Genomic DNA, 17535 nt, shown 5'->3' with positions numbered 1-17535 from the left:
GTTTGGAGTGTTCTGTGGGGCTGGAGTTGAGGGAGCTTGGAGCAACATTTATCTAGCTTTTTGGCAGTGCACAGAGGGTTTATGGTTTGGCCTGCGCAAGGGGTGAGAGACTGGGAGATTTGTGGAGAAGGATTGTCGGGAATTGGGGGCTTGGCTGAGGAGATTTTGCAGTGGGATTGTTGTGGAGTTTCCGGGAGTTTGGGGAGGTCGTTTAAATGTGTTCACTCTTGTAGTGCGCTATTCTGGCTAAAGAAGGGAGTGCACATTTTTGGGGGCTTCCGCGTCAGCTGGAATTTAGCCTCATTCCTTGCTGGGTTTTGCTGAGCTGGTGGAGTAGAGTTTGTGGATAATTTCTTGGAATTTTTGTAGTATGGAGAGATGAATCAGCAGATCTTTTCTAGCAGCAGCAACAGATTTTCTAGGTGGACACAGATCTAGTAGCAGAGCCATTTCCGACACTTGGGCACTTCCATTTCTCACCTAGGATCTTGTCTCACTTGTTGTAGCAAGCCCAGGTGCACCTATTCCATATATATTTGTACTCCTCTTGGTTCAGTTAATAAAATGGCTCAGCTTGGCGCAGTTTTTGGAGTAAATTGTTGTTATTAATGCATGGATTGAATTTTGTGTTGCATGTTGTAGTTTTGCTTGATTATCACCGTAATTTCCTAGTAGCATTATTACAGAATCTAATATCACAATGTTATATAATCTAGGAGAATCCCACCAAGGCACTATGCATGACCCTTCTATTTATGTTTTAATTTTTAGTTTCAATAGCTATGATGCTAATACACTTATTGTCAAGATAGTTGTTTTGTTCTGCTAAAGGTAGTTGCTAAAGATGGAAATACCTTATGAAAACAGCTAAGAGATTTAGGGAGGGTTGAATTAGATCCTACCTGATAAGGCCTTATTTATCAAAATATTAGCACCTGATTGGGCTTATGTGAACTAGATTTACAAAAGATTTAGTTCAACAAAAAAATTTCCATTATCAAGCGAAAATGTTATCAAGTCTAATTTTTTCCTTCATCATAATGAAACACAAAATGTAGGAAATATATAGTACACAGGATAGAAAGATAATGAGGATTGCCGTAAATGAGAAAAGATAATTCAATAGAGATAAAAGGAATTGCAAATGCTTTCAAACCCGATATTTTTATTAAAAGGAGAATCTAGAACATCTCATCAGTTATGGAAAAATCCTCATTTCCAGTAAATCTAAAAACAGATCATCCAGGTTCAGCCATCAGTAGTCCAGGATGCAATTTTCCTGTATGTTCCTCTAAGTAGTCCGAGATGAAGTTGAGTCGAGGATTTAAACAAATTCAATAAAACCAGGGATGAACCTATAATATCTAGGGAAGTATGAAATCCATGGTACTTAGCTTCTTTGCTCATGGAAAAACTTTCAACTTCAAGCAAATATAATGCAAAATGATTCAAATCCAAGTGTAAATAATCTGGAATAAGAATTTTTTTATTTCTAGCCTATCTTGAGATGGGGCTTCATTTTAGGCAGAAAAGACAATATGATAAAGAGCGAAATAAGGATATTGTCTAGAAAAACAGCTTCTATTTTCTGCTTATAATGAAAAGTTAATGATCACCATTGGCAATATCATCATGGCATTGGTCCAGAGTAATCCGATAGATACCATGTCCCTGAAATCCAACAGCATAATCCATTTAACTCCTTTTTCTCAACTGTTGGCAATCTTTTCTGAATTTTGCCTTCTAGGAATATCTTGTTTATCATGTCTTGATGGGTTTTCAAATTCTCCAGATGAAAAATTGAATGAATTGTGAAAAACATGAACATGATGTACTCAAAACAGTTGAGACTTCTAAATGTGTCATAATATTCTGTAACCAGGGGCATTAGTAGTCAGCTTAGTGTAAATGAAATATTTAATAAATTTTGTTCAGAGTAACATTCTACATATTTCTCAAGTATTGCAAGCACTGATTATGGAGTTAACAAACATTAGAAGAAATGTTTGGTGACAATTTATTTGAAATAAAGTCCAAGCAATTTTTTGAAAGTATCCAATACACTAGAGAAAGGATTTAACTGTACAGCTTTCTTTAGACTCAAATCAGGAAATTGGTTTGTTAAAGCTTCTTGCATTCCAGGTTGAGACATCATTAAAGCTAACTGACTGGTTGGCATTACTTCACAGTCTTGTGGAGTATCTTTTATCTGGCTTGCATCATAGCCAAGGCTTGCCAAATAGAACTTAAAGTTCTCAATAAAATCTGGCCCTGGGTCAGGTGTCCGTGAATAAATCTGAAACAACAAATTCATATATTATTTCAGTTCTCTTGATATTGTCCTTCAAGATGAATATGTGAAATTTCACACAAAAAGTTAAATGATCACGAGAAAGAGGATGTGAATAATCGCACAACAGTGCTTCAGAAATATAGATTAGAAAAAGCAATGCTTAATAAAATATGGATATCCATCTAACTATATTCATGAAAATAATGGGTATGCATAGCTGAGACCTGTTAAGCACACAGTATGAGCTTTGTGGACCTACAGAGCATGACCCCTACAGACCGGCAAGGCACAAAAATACACCAACAGTACATGTATAATACTTTCGATACATCATGTTAATTATTTGACACACACACACAAGTAGGCCTGTGTGGGGTTTAGTCCCCATCAGGACTCGGGTTCAAATCTCATGGGGAGGGCTTGACGGTGGGAGCCAATTGTGGGGACTACACTGTCCCAAGGGGCATCCAGGCTCGACCAAGTCTTGCACAATCCTAGTGACAGAATCCTGCTCTTGAGTAGATCATTCTTCCATCCAACATCTAGGCTGGCCCTGGCCTAGGCCCAGCCTTGTAATGAAAAAAAATATGTACATAAATATAGATACATTGTGTGCATAAATATCTTAACTGTTTGCAGTATGACACAAGGGTCTTCTCTTTGGACTCTCTCCAGATTGTTGAACATCTTATAATGCACATTGGGTATCATGTCAATAGACAAAATTGTTGGTTCGGTGTCTTTAAAGAAAATTTTAAAGAAACATAAACAAAGGAATTGAAAGGTGTTAGCCCACAAGTGATTAACATGCTAGTAGAAAATAAGTCATGAGCAAGATGATCTGTAAAGGATCCCATTAGAAGGCCCTTCCAATGTTGCATGGCAGCAGTCTCCAGGAGAGAAAAAACGCAGTTTCAGATGCAGATTGGTAATTAAAGAAAAAGGGAATTGCCAGGAAAGACAATGGTTCCTGGACAACTGCTAAAACCTGGAAGAAGCAGGTGGTGGAAGGTGGAAGAAAAAAGGACCATAACAAATCATCTACAGCACAAGAGACTCTAAAAGAGCTTTCTTGGGGAGGCAAGACAATGGCTCATGGGAGCTAAGGCACAGCACGTTGCTGTGATAGGCACATGAAGACAAAGGGAAAGACCCCAGCCAAGAGAGAACAACTGAAGAAGCTGTTGGGAAGGCCAGTAAGCAAAGATGTCATTAGTAAAGGAGTTTCATTGCTGTAGCAAAGAAGCTTTTGATAAGGCAGCAAGCAAAAATATGGCCAGCAAAGGAGATTTGCTGTTATAGTGAAGATTCTATTGGTAAGACCAGCAGGAAAACACCAGCAAATAAGTCTGTGTGCAGCTGACATGGATGTGTTTTTGACCTTGCCGTTATGTTGAATTCTGTCTAAAATTTGCCAATTATAACCGATTTGAAGGTCAGATAAATACTCTAGCAGTAGTTAAATCCACAGAATGCACACCTAAATTTCAAAACTCAGATTTGATGAGAGAGTGATCTTCCTCCATTGTCTAAATACAGGAAAAATTGGATCATAAGACCACAAATGCATCAATTTAGATTTTAAAGGAAGAAAATTGAACTATCCATTTTTAAGTAGGTTTTATCCTGCAAATAAACAAGCATTTTGCATATTCAAAGCACATTGAGTAGACGTAGCTCTCTTTCCAGCATGCTCTTTTGTGGATATTTCGTTAAACATTGGAAAGATGAAGGGAAGCTTGTGGAAATCAAATATCTTGGCCTAGCATTCATTTCAATGTTTGGAATCGGCAGCATTTGATGCTGCACCAAAAAATCTTTGGCAGCTGTATAGTGTTGGGGATAGGTTTACTGTTGACTAAAGTAGACTAATCTACCGGTTATACTACTTTGTTAGCAGCAGTTTTCTTATTGTACGGATGCAACAACAGAAGAAAAGATAGATAGTTGAGAGTACACGTCAATGAGTATTAGATGAAAGCTAGCAGAATTGTTTAACTTTCTACATGATTGTTTTAACCTTCTACATTATTGTAAGTAGCTTCTTCACTAAAAGAAAATATCTGGAGATAGGTAAAGCATTCTTTCAGCTTGTTATCACGTTTGTAGATGTACCCACTGTTGCAACCCAGTTTAGTCACCCAACACTGAAACAAGGAATATATAATCATACCTTTATATTAATTGTTGTAAAAGTATATCCAAAGTCAGCATAACAACATAAGCCCTTTTGAGATCCCTCAACCATCCACATACCCACAATCACAAGAATTGAAAGGTCCACACCTCTCCCCTAGTCAAGGATCCTGCAGAGCCTATGATTGGGCTTGGTTTTAAATCCATCATTTTACAAGTCACAGAGGTCAAGCCCATCATCAGTAAGTGAAGGAAATAAAAACAGTCATAACAGTCACCAACCAAGTGGCTCATCATCACTAAAAATATACACCAAGGATAAGTCGATGGCTAATAGAACTGAAAAACCAAAAAGGAGCCAAGGAATAGTTCATAACAGAGTCCCTCCCTAAATCTCCCCTCGTTCTGATGAGAGAGTATTGGGGTATGCTCACAATTTCCATCATCTCCTTGTCCACAATACAATTATGCTCCCGTTAAACATGATCAATGGATGAAATATCTCTTTAATTTAATTATTAATTTTCTATCAAAACTTCTTCTAAAAAATTTCAAAAGTAACTTTGCCGAAAATTTTAATAAATTCCAATGAATTTGGAAAACCAACAATCACATAATGTAATATATCCCAAACTAGGAAATACAATATCAAAAACTTGCAGTAAGTTATAGCAAGAAAATCCAACCATGCAAGCACAATTTTACACAAGCAGAAATGGATCAGTAAAATATAGAGTAGCAGCAACAAATCTGAGCCATTTTATTAAATATTTCTGAATACAATGGGGTAGAATGATAGAACCTGGGCTTGCTACTGCAAGCATGCAATACCCAAGTGAATATCTAAGCGAAACCCCCACTGGAATAGGTCCAAACAATCCAAACGCACAGCCCAGAAAATGTTGCTGCTGTTGCTGCTGCTGGAGGCAAACTCTGAAATGACCCCTCAATAATGCTCCAAAAATTCTGAAAAATTAGGAGAAGGCTCCTCACACCCAATCCAACAAAACCCAAAAAAATCTCAAGTTGAATCCACCAGTCACTGAAGTCCCAAAATCTGCATGTAGCCCTTCTCAATCAGTGAACTACAGAAATCAATCTGCAGTAAAATGTTCAACTTTCCCGAAGGAAAACTTCTCCAAAACCCAATGAAATTTCTTCCTCAATCTTCCAGCCAAAATCAGGTCCAATATCCAGCACAACAATACTGCTCAACCCTTGCATAGGAAATAGACAGTAAACCCCAGCGCAGGACCAAGGAAAAAGAAATTTGGCCCACAAATCTCCAGCACTTTCAGCCTGGAAATCTCCGAAAACCAACTCGTCCTCCACAATGGGAAATCTCCACAAAATAGCCAGCCAGGACAACAAATGCTAACTCCTCAAACCCCAATGAAATCCTCCACTGCGTCCTCCAAAAACTCGCATAGACTGAAGATAATACTGCAAAATCCCCACACAAAATACTGAAATCTCCCCTCAATATCTCTCTCCTTGAGTGGCATTTGAAGTCCCCTGAAGAAGAGCTGGAATTCCCCCTGGAAATCCCTTATGCTAAACAGCTCAAGCAGACTCTCTAATTCTGAAAATGAAATGTCAAGATGATCCAAAATAAAGCTCTTCTCTTCCTTTTATAATTGCTACTCAACCATCCTTGTGGGTTCCACCAATTCTACACCCTTGCTTGACCCCCTCTTCATGTGGTTATATTTCTCCTAGGGAATTCGAAAACTTCACTTTAATTTTTCCTTTTTCTCTTAAGTGTAACCTTTATTTCTTATCAAAATTAAATTTGAGCCTCCACGACTTATTCCTCCTAAGTTTTATTTATCAAATATTATATTAATTGCCAAAATTGAGAATTTCCTTAGCAAAATTATTAATTGGGGACATGACAGTCCTCTCCTCCCAAATGTTGCTTGTCCTCAAGCAACTGCAATGTTGGATGTTGTAAAGTTTGTTCTCCCTCCCAAGTAGCATTCCCCTCTAGTAAATCGTTCCACCTAACAAGATACTCCCTGATAGTCATGTTCCTGAGCCTTCTCTCCCTCTCCTACAATATGGCCTCAGGTATCAAAACCAATGTTGCACAAAGCAGGGATGTTTTTTGGAAGCAGATCCATGAAAGCGTCGTTTCCCAAAAATCTAGGAAGCGAAGAGTCTCGGAAGCGTTGACTATATATATGAGTGATATTTTAAACAAATAAACAGTGCAGCAGCATAAAATTAAAAACATGCATCATACATCCATGAAACATTGTAAATCTGGAACTTTTGTGCCATATATTATAAAATCTGAGAGCATAGGTACAATATAAATGAGATGGTGCACCTAGGCTTCTCTCAAGGACAAGCTGGACCAAACCCAGGTGATGGAATAGCTGAGCTGAAAGCTTCCCAGTCGCTGCACCACTATGCACTGTGCTGTCCCAGTGAAACTGTTGTCCTGCTGAACTTCAACCTGCTAGAATGTGCCCAAAAACCGACCAGAAAATTATATCCTTTCAGCCTTGGACTCCTTGGGCAAGACCCAGAAAAACCCAGAAGGGAATTTCTCTGGTTTGGACCTTGGATTTTCGGCCTCCCTAGAGCCTCTCCCCAGTTGCTGCTGCCAAATTTGACTTGTAGGAAACAGCCTACAAATCCCTATGAAAACACCCCTAGAATGTTGGGTTCACCTGTGATTAACTCCTTGCTCCCTGGATGATCCTTGGCCCGGAAGACTATTGTCCCAAGCACCAAGAATTTTGCTGCCGGAGGCCTCTACGCAATCCCTCTGCCCAGAAATTCGTACTGCTGTAACCCCTGACTAGTTGGCTGCAAAACTCAGCGAAATTGTCCTCAACCAACAGCCTTTCTAGCTCCCGGAACTCCCAGCAAGCTATGGACCTCCTGGCTGGCTCAATCCCCTCCTGCGTGTTTCTGGCTGCCTAGAAAATACGCAGTCTCCTCCTCTGCATGGCTGGGTGAAGTGTATGTCAATGCTGGAACCCCTGTAATCTTTGTGGAACAGACTCCCTAGGGAGGGCACAGATAGTCCCCCGAAGTAGAGGTTGAATCTCCCCTACGAAATATTCGTGGCTAAACAGTCAGTAGACTCACTAAGCAGCAGAGCGTACAAAGATGAGTTTGTTTGTAAAATGATCAAGATGCTGCAAAATGAGAGCTCCTTCCTCTTTTATCACCTTGGGACCCCTTAGCCTCATGTGGGCCCCTCCTTCCACTAATTTGATTCCCTCCAACTCATGCAATGGCCAAGTTCAAATTATTCATGTGGGTGGCCCCCTGTTAAATTTGGCAACTAGGGCCAAACTCCATGTGGGTCATCTTATTCATGGCTGATAATATTTTTATTAGATTCCTCTCGTCAAGAGGTGTAGGATTGATCTAAAGATCATCCGATTCCAATAAGTATTTATGGAGATATGAATTTATTTTGATTATGGAATAATTATCAAGCCTACCAACAACTCGTGTAGGCTCAGAAGCCCAACAGTCGCATCTATTCAATTATCATTAGATGTGTATAAATATAGGAGGACTTTTCCTCATTTGGACTCACTCAACTCATCACATCTCTCTCTCTCTCTAGCGCAGTAAAGAGGCTCTTCTCTCCTGTGCTGTAGGTGACTCTTCTCTCACACGTGGAAGGAAGGTGCAAAACCTAACGCTGCAATTGCAGATCCAAAGTTTGACTAGCGTTGACCTTCAGACCTCCTCCTCTGAACTGCGCTGTAGGTGTACCTGGATCTCCTTTGAAGGCCGCATTTTTTGGTGAAGGAATCAAGCTGATCCGATGGTCGATTTACGAGATATCGACTACCCTAGTTTTGATGATGAAGCCGCTAATGCTAATGCTGTTGATCTAGGGTTTGCTACTACTGATATAGATCAGATTTTTGTACTATTTCTCTCTGTTGAATTATTGAAGATAAAAGAAGATTTGATCAAAGGGTTTCCCCATATTAGGGTTTGTCCCTGGCTAGCCGCCACATCTTGTGTCTCTTGTCTTGGCTTGTTTTTTGTTGATCGTTTAATGTTCTATCTGCATTTTACTTATGCACATGTGATTGCTAATCTGTGAATAATAATAAGAAAGAGAAGTAAATTTCTCTAAGTATAGAACATACCATAAATTAACATGGTATCGAAGTTGAGGTGAAGACAAAGCCCGAGCAAGAGCAAGAGCAATCACCGGAGAGAAGATTGGCAAGGCTATCCTAAAAGAACTATGGGGTCCTCAACACTCTTCCCTACCGAAGACAAGCTCTGTGAGAAAGCTGATTATCACGGATGGAAGATGTCCATCGATCTAACCTTAGAAGATCAAAGAGTGTTGGACCATGTGACAGGCAATATTTTTGAGCCTCCATCAAATGCACCCACTGCTGCGAGGAACAAATGGAAAACTGGCGAAGTCAAAACAAAGAAGATCATCCAGGACTCTATCAACAAGCACTTGGTGGCCTACATCTCCGATCTGAACAACTCCAAGGAAATCTACGACAGACTGGTGAGTTTATTTAAAGTTAATGATGCAAATCAAGTTCTGTTTCTTAGAAATAAGCTGAAGGAAATTAAGAAGGGAAAAGATGAGAGTATGCAAGCATACTTCTTAAGGATCACCAAGATCAGGAACGATCTCCTATCTATTGGGGAGACTATTACTGATAGGGAAATGGCACTCACAACTCTTGGAGGATTACCATCCGAATGGTACGTGTTCAGGACTACTCTTCTGAACAATAATGTAATTCCTGGTTTCGAGGAATTAATGGCTAGATGCATTCAAGAAGAAACAAGGGTAGAAGAGCAAGAAATGCCCATGCCTAAAGGTCCTCCTGCTGCCCTTTCTTCTCATGCTAAGAAAAGAAATAATTTTGAAACTAAATCAAAAAGAAAGGTTGGACCTAAGGGTGGAAGAAAAGGACGATGTTACATTTGCGATAAACCAAGTCACTATGCGAAGGAGTACCCTGATAGAAAGATCTCACACCGGGACAATGATCAAAATTCCTCTCATGGCAATCAGAGGAATGGGAAATCTAATAGCAAAGTTAAAAGGAGTGCTAGTAATCAAGGAAGAGGACAACCATTCAAGAAGGCTAAAAATTTAGGTATGAATCCAACATTGTTAAAAATAAGCAAGATGAATATTATTTACCAGCTGCTCTATCTACCTCTACTCCTTCAGAGTCAATGGGAATTTGGCTCATTGATAGTGGTGCATCAAGGCACTTCACTGGTTACAAAGAAGCTCTCCATAATCTAATAGAGAAGGAAACTAACTTGGAAATTGTCCTTGGAGATAATATGAAATATCCCGTGAAAGGTGTAGGCAATGTCTCTCTTAAATTGAATCAAGGAAATACGATCCACTTACAGGATGTATTATATGTACCTGACCTCAAGAAGAACCTGGTGTCCATCTCAGCAATGGAAGACAAAGACTACAAGGTGACCTTCAACGACGGCAAGGTACGTGTATGGAAAAATAATGTTAAAGATGCCTTCACTTTTGGGTTTCGGTTGATTCATTATATCAGGTCGGTGGAAGTCCACTAGGTGTCATGTCTTGTGACACATCTATTCAGTCTTCACTTTGGCATCGAAGGTTTGCCCACCTTCATTATAAAGCTCTACCCAATGTAAGACAAATGGTAACAGGGATGCCTGAATTCCGAGTAGAGAAAGAAGGTGTATGTCCAGGATGTGTCGAAGGAAAGCTCAAAAGGGGACCATTCCCCTCAAGCCAAAGCAAGACCTCCGATATATTACAACTAGTTCACTCAGACATATCTGGTATGATGCCTGTGAACTCCTTGGGAGGATATTTATATTATCTTACTTTTACAGATGACTATTCTCGAAAGACTTGGATATACTTCTTGAAAAGGAAGGATGAAGTGTTCTCTTGGTTTCGACACTTCAAAGCCCTAATCGAGAATCAAACCGAAAAGAAGATCAAGATCTTAAGGACTGATAATGGGACTGAATATGAGTCTAACGAGTTTCATAACTTTTGTAAAGAGGCTGGCATCAAGAGGGAGACTACTACACCATATACTCCTGAACAAAATGTTGTGGCGGAAAGGAAGAACCATACGATTGTGGAAGCTATCTGTGCCATGCTCCATGATCAAAGATTTCCGAAGTTTCTATGGGCCGAAGCTGCAAACACCGCCGTATATGTACAAAATCGATGCCCTCATCAAGCATTGGGTTCCAAGACTCCTGAAGAAATGTTCAACGGTAAGAAACCTGACGTATCTCATTTTAAATTTTTGGAAGCCCTGTATATTTTCATGTGCCGAAAGAGAAAAGGAATAAATTGGGTGCATCTGGAAAGAAAGGAATCTTCGTGGGCTATGGTGAAAATACTAAGGGCTATAGAATCTATGTTTCCGGTCAAAGGGAAGTCGTGATTAGTCATGATGTCAACTTTGACGAAGATATGGCCCTCAATAAGGCGGACAATCTTCCAACTTTGAGGAACTCTCAAGAAGCCAACACTAGGGAACCAAAAGAGAAGGATGATGAAATAATGCCTAATGTGGAAGAACCCATGGATCCTATTGATCCACCTGAGCCCTCCTCTTCCAGGAAGAGGCCCTCTTGGTTTAGGGGGCTACTTGATGATGTTGAAGGACACACTACACCCCAAGGAACCTTCCATGAAAGTAAGAAACCCAACAGATATCAGGGTTACCTGATCATCATGAGCACGATCATACAAAATGAGCCTTCATCATTCTCAGATGCCGTCAAACATCAAGTATGGAAGGATGCTATGACCGAAGAATATGAATCTATTATGAAGAATGATGTCTAGGAAGTAGTTCCCAGACCCCAGGACAAAACAGTTGTCACTTCTAAATGGATTTATAAAATAAAGCATGCAGCAGATGGAAGTACGGAAAAATATAAGGCTTGTTTTGTCGCTCGTGGCTTCTCCCAGAAGGAAGGTATAGACTATGACGAGATATTTGCACCTATTGCCAGATATACCACCATCCGCTCAATCATATCCCTTGTGGCTTCACAAGGATGGAATCTACATCAGATGGATGTCAAGGCAGTGTTCTTACATGGTTCGATCAAAGAAGAGGTCTACGTGGAGCAGCCCGAAGGATTTGAGATTCATGATCAAAAATCTCATGTATGCAGGTTGAAGAAAGCTCTCTATGGGCTGAAGCAAGCACCCCGAGCATGGTATGAAAGGATCGACAGCTACTTGATGAAGCTGGCATTCACTAGGAGTGAAGCCGACTCTAAACTCTACTTCAAGGTTGAAGATGACAAACCTCTCATACTGGTGTTGTATGTGGATGACCTCTTCCTAACAGGTGCAGACCCTCTCATTCACAAATGTAAGAGGGAGTTGGCTTTTGAATTTGAAATGAAGGACCTAGGACTGATGCACTATTTCCTAGGACTTGAAGTCTAGCAGAAGCCAAGGGAAATTTCTCTATCTCGAGGAAAATATGTGGTGAAGATATTCGAAAGATTCGGTATGGTTGACTGCAAGCCTGTAACTACCCCAATGGAACTTGAGTTTAAGAAGCTAAGCGGTAGCGCTGCTGGACCTGTTTTATGAAAGGCCACCAAGTATCATCAACTCATCGGAACATTAATGTTCTTAGTGAACTCCCGTCCAGATATATGCTTCGCAGTCAACACATTGAGTCAACATATGGTTGAACCTCACCACATACGTTGGATTGGTGCCAAGAATCTGTTGAGATATCTTCATGGCACAATCACTTATGGGTTAAGATACACTGCCGGAGATGTGAGACTACTTGGATACACTGATGTTGATTGGGCAGGCAGTGTGGTGGATCGTAAGAGCATTTCCGGGTGTTGTTTCTCCTTGGGATCTGCTTCGATATCCTAGATGAGCAGGAAGCAGAAGTCGGTGGCCTTGAGCACCACCGAGGCAGAGTATATTGCTGCTAGCATGACATCCTGTGAGGCAGTCTGGTTGTGGAAGCTCTTTAGTGAGCTGTTTGGATTTACACTGGATACCACCGTGATCCTATGTGACAACCAGAGTGGGATTCATTTGTCAGAGAATCCCGTATTTCATGATCGCTCCAAGCATATTGATATCAAGTACCACTTTATTCAAGATATGGCGCAGCGGGGAGCTTAAGGCTCCAACATATTGATACAGATGAACAGGTCGCCGACACTCTAACAAAGCCCCTAGGAAAGGTCAAATTCTTGACTTTCCGAGAACGACTTGGTGTCATTCAGAAACCCTCTGATGAGGGTCTTGTATGATGTATGGAACTCTTGTAGCTCCAGGAGGGGGTGCAGGGCACTTCTTGGAGCAACATATGACCACAGGGTAAAAGAATCAAAACTTTCCCTGTATCACCCTGTGGCAACTATGTAGCAGGATGATTAGTTCTCCTGTGAGGTTTGGATGATGTGTTCTCCATGACAAAATGTAGCAGGATGATTAGCTCTCCTGTGAGGTCTGGATGATATGTTCTCTATGACAGTCGTAGCAGGATGATTAGTTCTCCTGTGAGGACGGGATTGATTAAGTTCTCCTGTCAAGGCATCCTACCCATGCAATCAGGGACTCATGGGAAGTACCTCTCATCTGATTAATGAGTAGGGAAATGAAGTTAGGGACCATAGTAGTACTGATGGACACATCGAAGTATCTATTGTACTCCCTACGCTAGGATGACCTTCATTGATCTGCGATCAATGATACTAGTCTAAGACCAGTGGTAGGAGTGGTAACTACTATGACCCTGACCTTGGGTCGGTTGAGACTGGTCTGGGACCAGTGGTACGCACTCTGAGACTGACTTTGAGTCAGTGGAGGATGATAATGGTCTAGGACCAGTGGTAGGAGTTGTACTCACTGACGCTGACTTCAGGTTGGTTGAGACTAGTCTGGGACCAGTGGTACATACTCTGAGACTGACTTTGAGTCAATATGATGCATCCTCAATCATTTCTTCTTCTTCATAATTCAGACAAAAGCAGAGAAGAACAGAACAAAGCAGAGCAGAGCAGTGCAGATCAGTACAGGGCAGAACAAAACAAAGTAGAACAGGCAGAATAGAGCAGAGCAAGGCAAGGGTCAAGCTGTACAAGGTAGTGCATTTGATGGATGAATAGTAGCGACCACCAGACAAATTGCAGATGGAGTTCTCCCTGGTTGAGAGGGAGTGTTAAATTTGGCAACTAGGGCCAAACTCCATGTGGGTCATCTTATTCATGGCTGATAATATTTTTATTAGATTCCTCTCGTCGAGAGGTGTAGGATTGATCTAAAGATCATCCGATTCCGATAAGTATTTATGAAGATATGAATTTATTTTGATTATGGAATAATTATCAAGCCTACCAACAACTCATGTAGGCTCAGAAGCCCAACAGTCGCATCTATTCAATTATCATCAAATGTGTATAAATATAGGACTTTTCCTCATTTGGACTCACTCAACTCATCACATCTCTCTCTCTTTCCAGTGCAGTAAAGAGGCTCTTCTCTCCTGCGCTGTAGGTGACTCTTCTCGCACACGTGTGGAAGGAAGGTGCAAAACCTGAAGCTGCAACTGCAGATCCAAAGTTTGACTAGCGTTGACCTTCACATCTCCTTTGAACTGCATTGTAGGTGTACCTAGATCTCCTCTGAAGGCCGCATTTTTTGGTGAAGGAATCAAGCCGATCCGACGGTCAGTTTGGGAGATATCAACTGCCCTAGTTTTGAAGATGAAGCCGCTAATGCTAATGCTGCTAATCTAGGGTTTGCTACTGCTGATATAGATTAGATTTTTGTACTATTTCTCTCTGCTGAATTATTGAAGATAAAAGAAGATTTGATCAAAAGGTTTCCCCATATTGGGGTTTGTCCCTGGCTAGCCACCACATCTTGTGTCTCTTGTCTTGGCTTGTTTTCTGTTGATCGTTTAATGTTCTATCTGCACTTTACTTATGCACATGTGATTGTTAATCTGTGAATAATAATAAGAAAGAGAAGTAAATTGCTCTAAGCATAGAACATACCATAAATTAACACCCCCACATTCCACTAGCTGCCAAAAATAAAGTCGAATTGCCTATAGTTCCTAAGTTCTACATGTGGGGTCCTCCTCCTAAGCCAAAATTGATGCCAAAATTATGTAGCTGCACCCCGTGACTAATACATTTGAGAAGGGACATGACAATCCTCCCCTCCCAAATCTTGCTTGCCCTCAAGCAACCTCAAAGTCGGGTGCTCCAGTATGTGCTCACCCTACCAGGTGGCATCCTCATCTGGCAAGTTCTTCCAGCATACCAAGAACTCCCTGATGGTCCTGCTCCTCAGTCTCCTCTCCCTACTCTCTAGAATGGCCTCTGGTTCCAACACCAAATGGCCCTCATCATCCAACGTGGATAGATCAGCTGATCAGCTGTTGCGGTCACCTGTTGTCCCAGCACCTTCTTCAAGCATGAGACATGAAATACATTATGGATTCTACTCCCCAGAGGCAGCTCTAGCTCATAAGCCACCTCCCCAACTCGCCTAGTCACCCGGTAGGGCCCATAGAAGCGTGGTTGTAGCTTCTCAGCCCCCTTCTATTTCAGCATAGACTGTCTGTAAGGCTGCAATCAGAGGTATACTAAGTCCCCCTCCTCAAAGTGCTTCTCTATCATGTGTCGATATACATACAGTTTTTGTTGATTTTGGGTCGTCGCTAAATTATTTGAGAGCTTTGAGGATATCTTGGCTCTCTTGGACCCAGTCTTTGGCCTTTGGAGCATGGCTGTCTCCGAAAATAATATCAGCAAAAGCTAGTGCATCATATTCATAGAGGGCACGAAAAGGAGTCATACCGATAGACATGCGGTGCATGTTGTTGTAGCAGAACTCGCCCAAGTGCAACCATCGAATCCACATCCTCCGCTGACCTGTCACATAAATCCTCAGGTACCCCTCCAACCACTGGTTGACCCTCTCTGTCTGGTCGTCCATCTGAGGGTGATACTAGTGCTAAGAGTGAGCTTCATCCCAACCAACCTGAAGAGCTCCTGCCAAAAGCCACCCATAAATCTGCTCTCTCTATCGCTCACAATGTTCTTGGGGAGCCCATGTAGTCTGAAGTGAGAAAATTTGGTCAACCTGTCGACCACTACATATATGCAATCCTTCCCCTGTACCGTGGGGAGCCCAATGATGAAATCCATCGAAATACTTCCCCATTTCCCCTCCAGAATGGGAAGTGGCTGTAGTAGCCCTACAGGATGAGTCAGCTCCCCCTTGTTCCGCTGGCAGGCCTCACACTCCTTTACGTGTTGCAACACGTCCTCCTTGAGGCCTTTCCACGTGAACCTCTCTCGAACAACCATGTAAGTCTTCTGAAACCCCTAGCGTCCAGACAGTGGTGAATCGTGAGCTGCCTGGAGTACCCTCTCCCTCAACTACGAGTTGGGCACCAAGTAAATGCGCCCCTTGTAATAGATGACCTCATCCATCACACAGTAACGCTCATCTGCATGTGTCCCCTCCAGCATCTCGCACACCCTCCTGTCCTTGGAGTACTCAACCAACAGCTGAGCCTTCTAATCCTGGCAGATGTTCATGAGAGATAACCTAGCTGGTCTCCTGGATAGAGCATCGGCCACCACATTGTGCTTGCCCCGCACATACTCAATGTCAAAATCATAGCCCTGTACCTCGCTGGCCCATCTCTGTTGCCTACCATTGAGGCTCTGCTGCCCCATGAAATGTCGAAGACTATTGTGATCAGTCTTCACTCGGAATCAATTGCCCACCAACTACTGGTGGAACTTGGCCAATGCATGCATAATGGCCAACATCTCCTTGTCATATATGGAATATGACAGCTCATGCGATAGGAGCTTCCGACTCTCGAAAACTATGGGATGCCCCTCCTGTGACAATACGGCTCCAACTCCTACCCCTAATGCATCACACTCCACCGTGAATGGCTGGGAAAAGTCCGAGAGTGCCAGAACAAGGTAACTACTCATCACCTCCTTGAGGCGATCGAAGGCGACCTGTGCTCCATCAGTACATGCAAAGGCCCCTTTCTTGGTCAAGTCGGTCAAGGGTGTTGCCAGCTGTGAGAACCCTTTGACAAACTTCCTGTAGTAACTGCAAATACCCAAGAAGCCTCTCAGCTTAGTCACATCTCAAGGTAATAGCCAATCCCGGATAGCCCTTCCAAATCTTCTCCTCGTGAACCTTCATCCTGTTTTCTCCAATGATATGCCCGAGATAAAGCATCTTTGTCAATCCAAACTCGCACTTAGAGAGGTTGGCATAAAACTATTGCTCCTCCAGAATGCACAGTACCTCCTCCAAGTGTTGGAGGTGCTCCTCCCATGTCTGGCTATAGATCAGGATGTCATCGAAGAACACTAGCACGAACCTCCTCAGCTGTCCCTGAAAGATATGGTTCATGCAAGACTGGAATGTGGCGGGAGGGTTGGTCAGTCCAAATGGCATGACCAAAAACTCAAAGTGCCCATAGTGGCACCGGAACGCTATCTTCGAGATGTCCTGATCCCGAACTCTGATCTGGTGGTACCCTGAACGCAGATCAATCTTAGAGAAGTACTTGGCTCCTCTAAGCTCATCCATCAACTCATCAATGCGGGGAATGGGGTACCGATTCTTAAGGGTCTTCCGGTTAAGGGCTCGGTAGTCGATACACATCCAGAGGGTCCCATCCTTCTTCTTCACCAGCACTACTAAAGAAGTGAAATGACTAGAACTAGGTCTGATATGGCCCAACGCAAGCAGCTCCTGAATGGCCTTCTCTATCTCGTCCTTATAGGCTTTGGGGTGTCTGTAAGGAGTAATGATGATTGCCTGTATACCCGGCTCCAACTCAATGGTGCGCTCAAACCCTCTATTTGGTATTTGCCCTGGTGGAATGTCTCCTAACACTACTACATACCCGTCCAGTAAAGCCTATATGTCTGCTAGTGGTGGCTGTGCTTGTCCCGCAACCTCTAAGATCCTCAACTCGACTGCCCATGCAATGTCGCCATGCCGGAGATCTGCCTCCATCCTATGGGCCGAAATTGTCTAAGGAGGAAAAGGGTTCTGTGCAGGAAATGGCACTCTG

At 42.2% G+C, this 17535-nt stretch overlaps 1 protein-coding gene across 1 annotated transcript in view; it reads right to left on the bottom strand.

The window, feature by feature from the left end:
* Window positions 1-1899: 1899 nt before the first annotated feature.
* CHL (chloroplastic lipocalin) overlaps window positions 1900-17535 on the bottom strand; it is a 195595-nt gene continuing 179959 nt past the window's right edge. The window contains exon 5 of the mRNA XM_089406221.1: window positions 1900-2296. Within this exon, the coding sequence (XP_089262347.1) occupies window positions 2018-2296 (279 nt within the window). The 3' untranslated portion in view covers window positions 1900-2017. The remainder of the gene's footprint in view (window positions 2297-17535) is intronic.

Source organism: Pinus tabuliformis, chromosome 2_2, assembly GCF_031772625.1.
Source record: "Pinus tabuliformis cultivar Carrire ecotype Pingquan chromosome 2_2, CPIR1, whole genome shotgun sequence".
NCBI classification, from domain to species: Eukaryota; Viridiplantae; Streptophyta; class Pinopsida; order Pinales; family Pinaceae; genus Pinus; species Pinus tabuliformis.
This window is presented reverse-complemented; position numbering and strand designations above follow the sequence as displayed.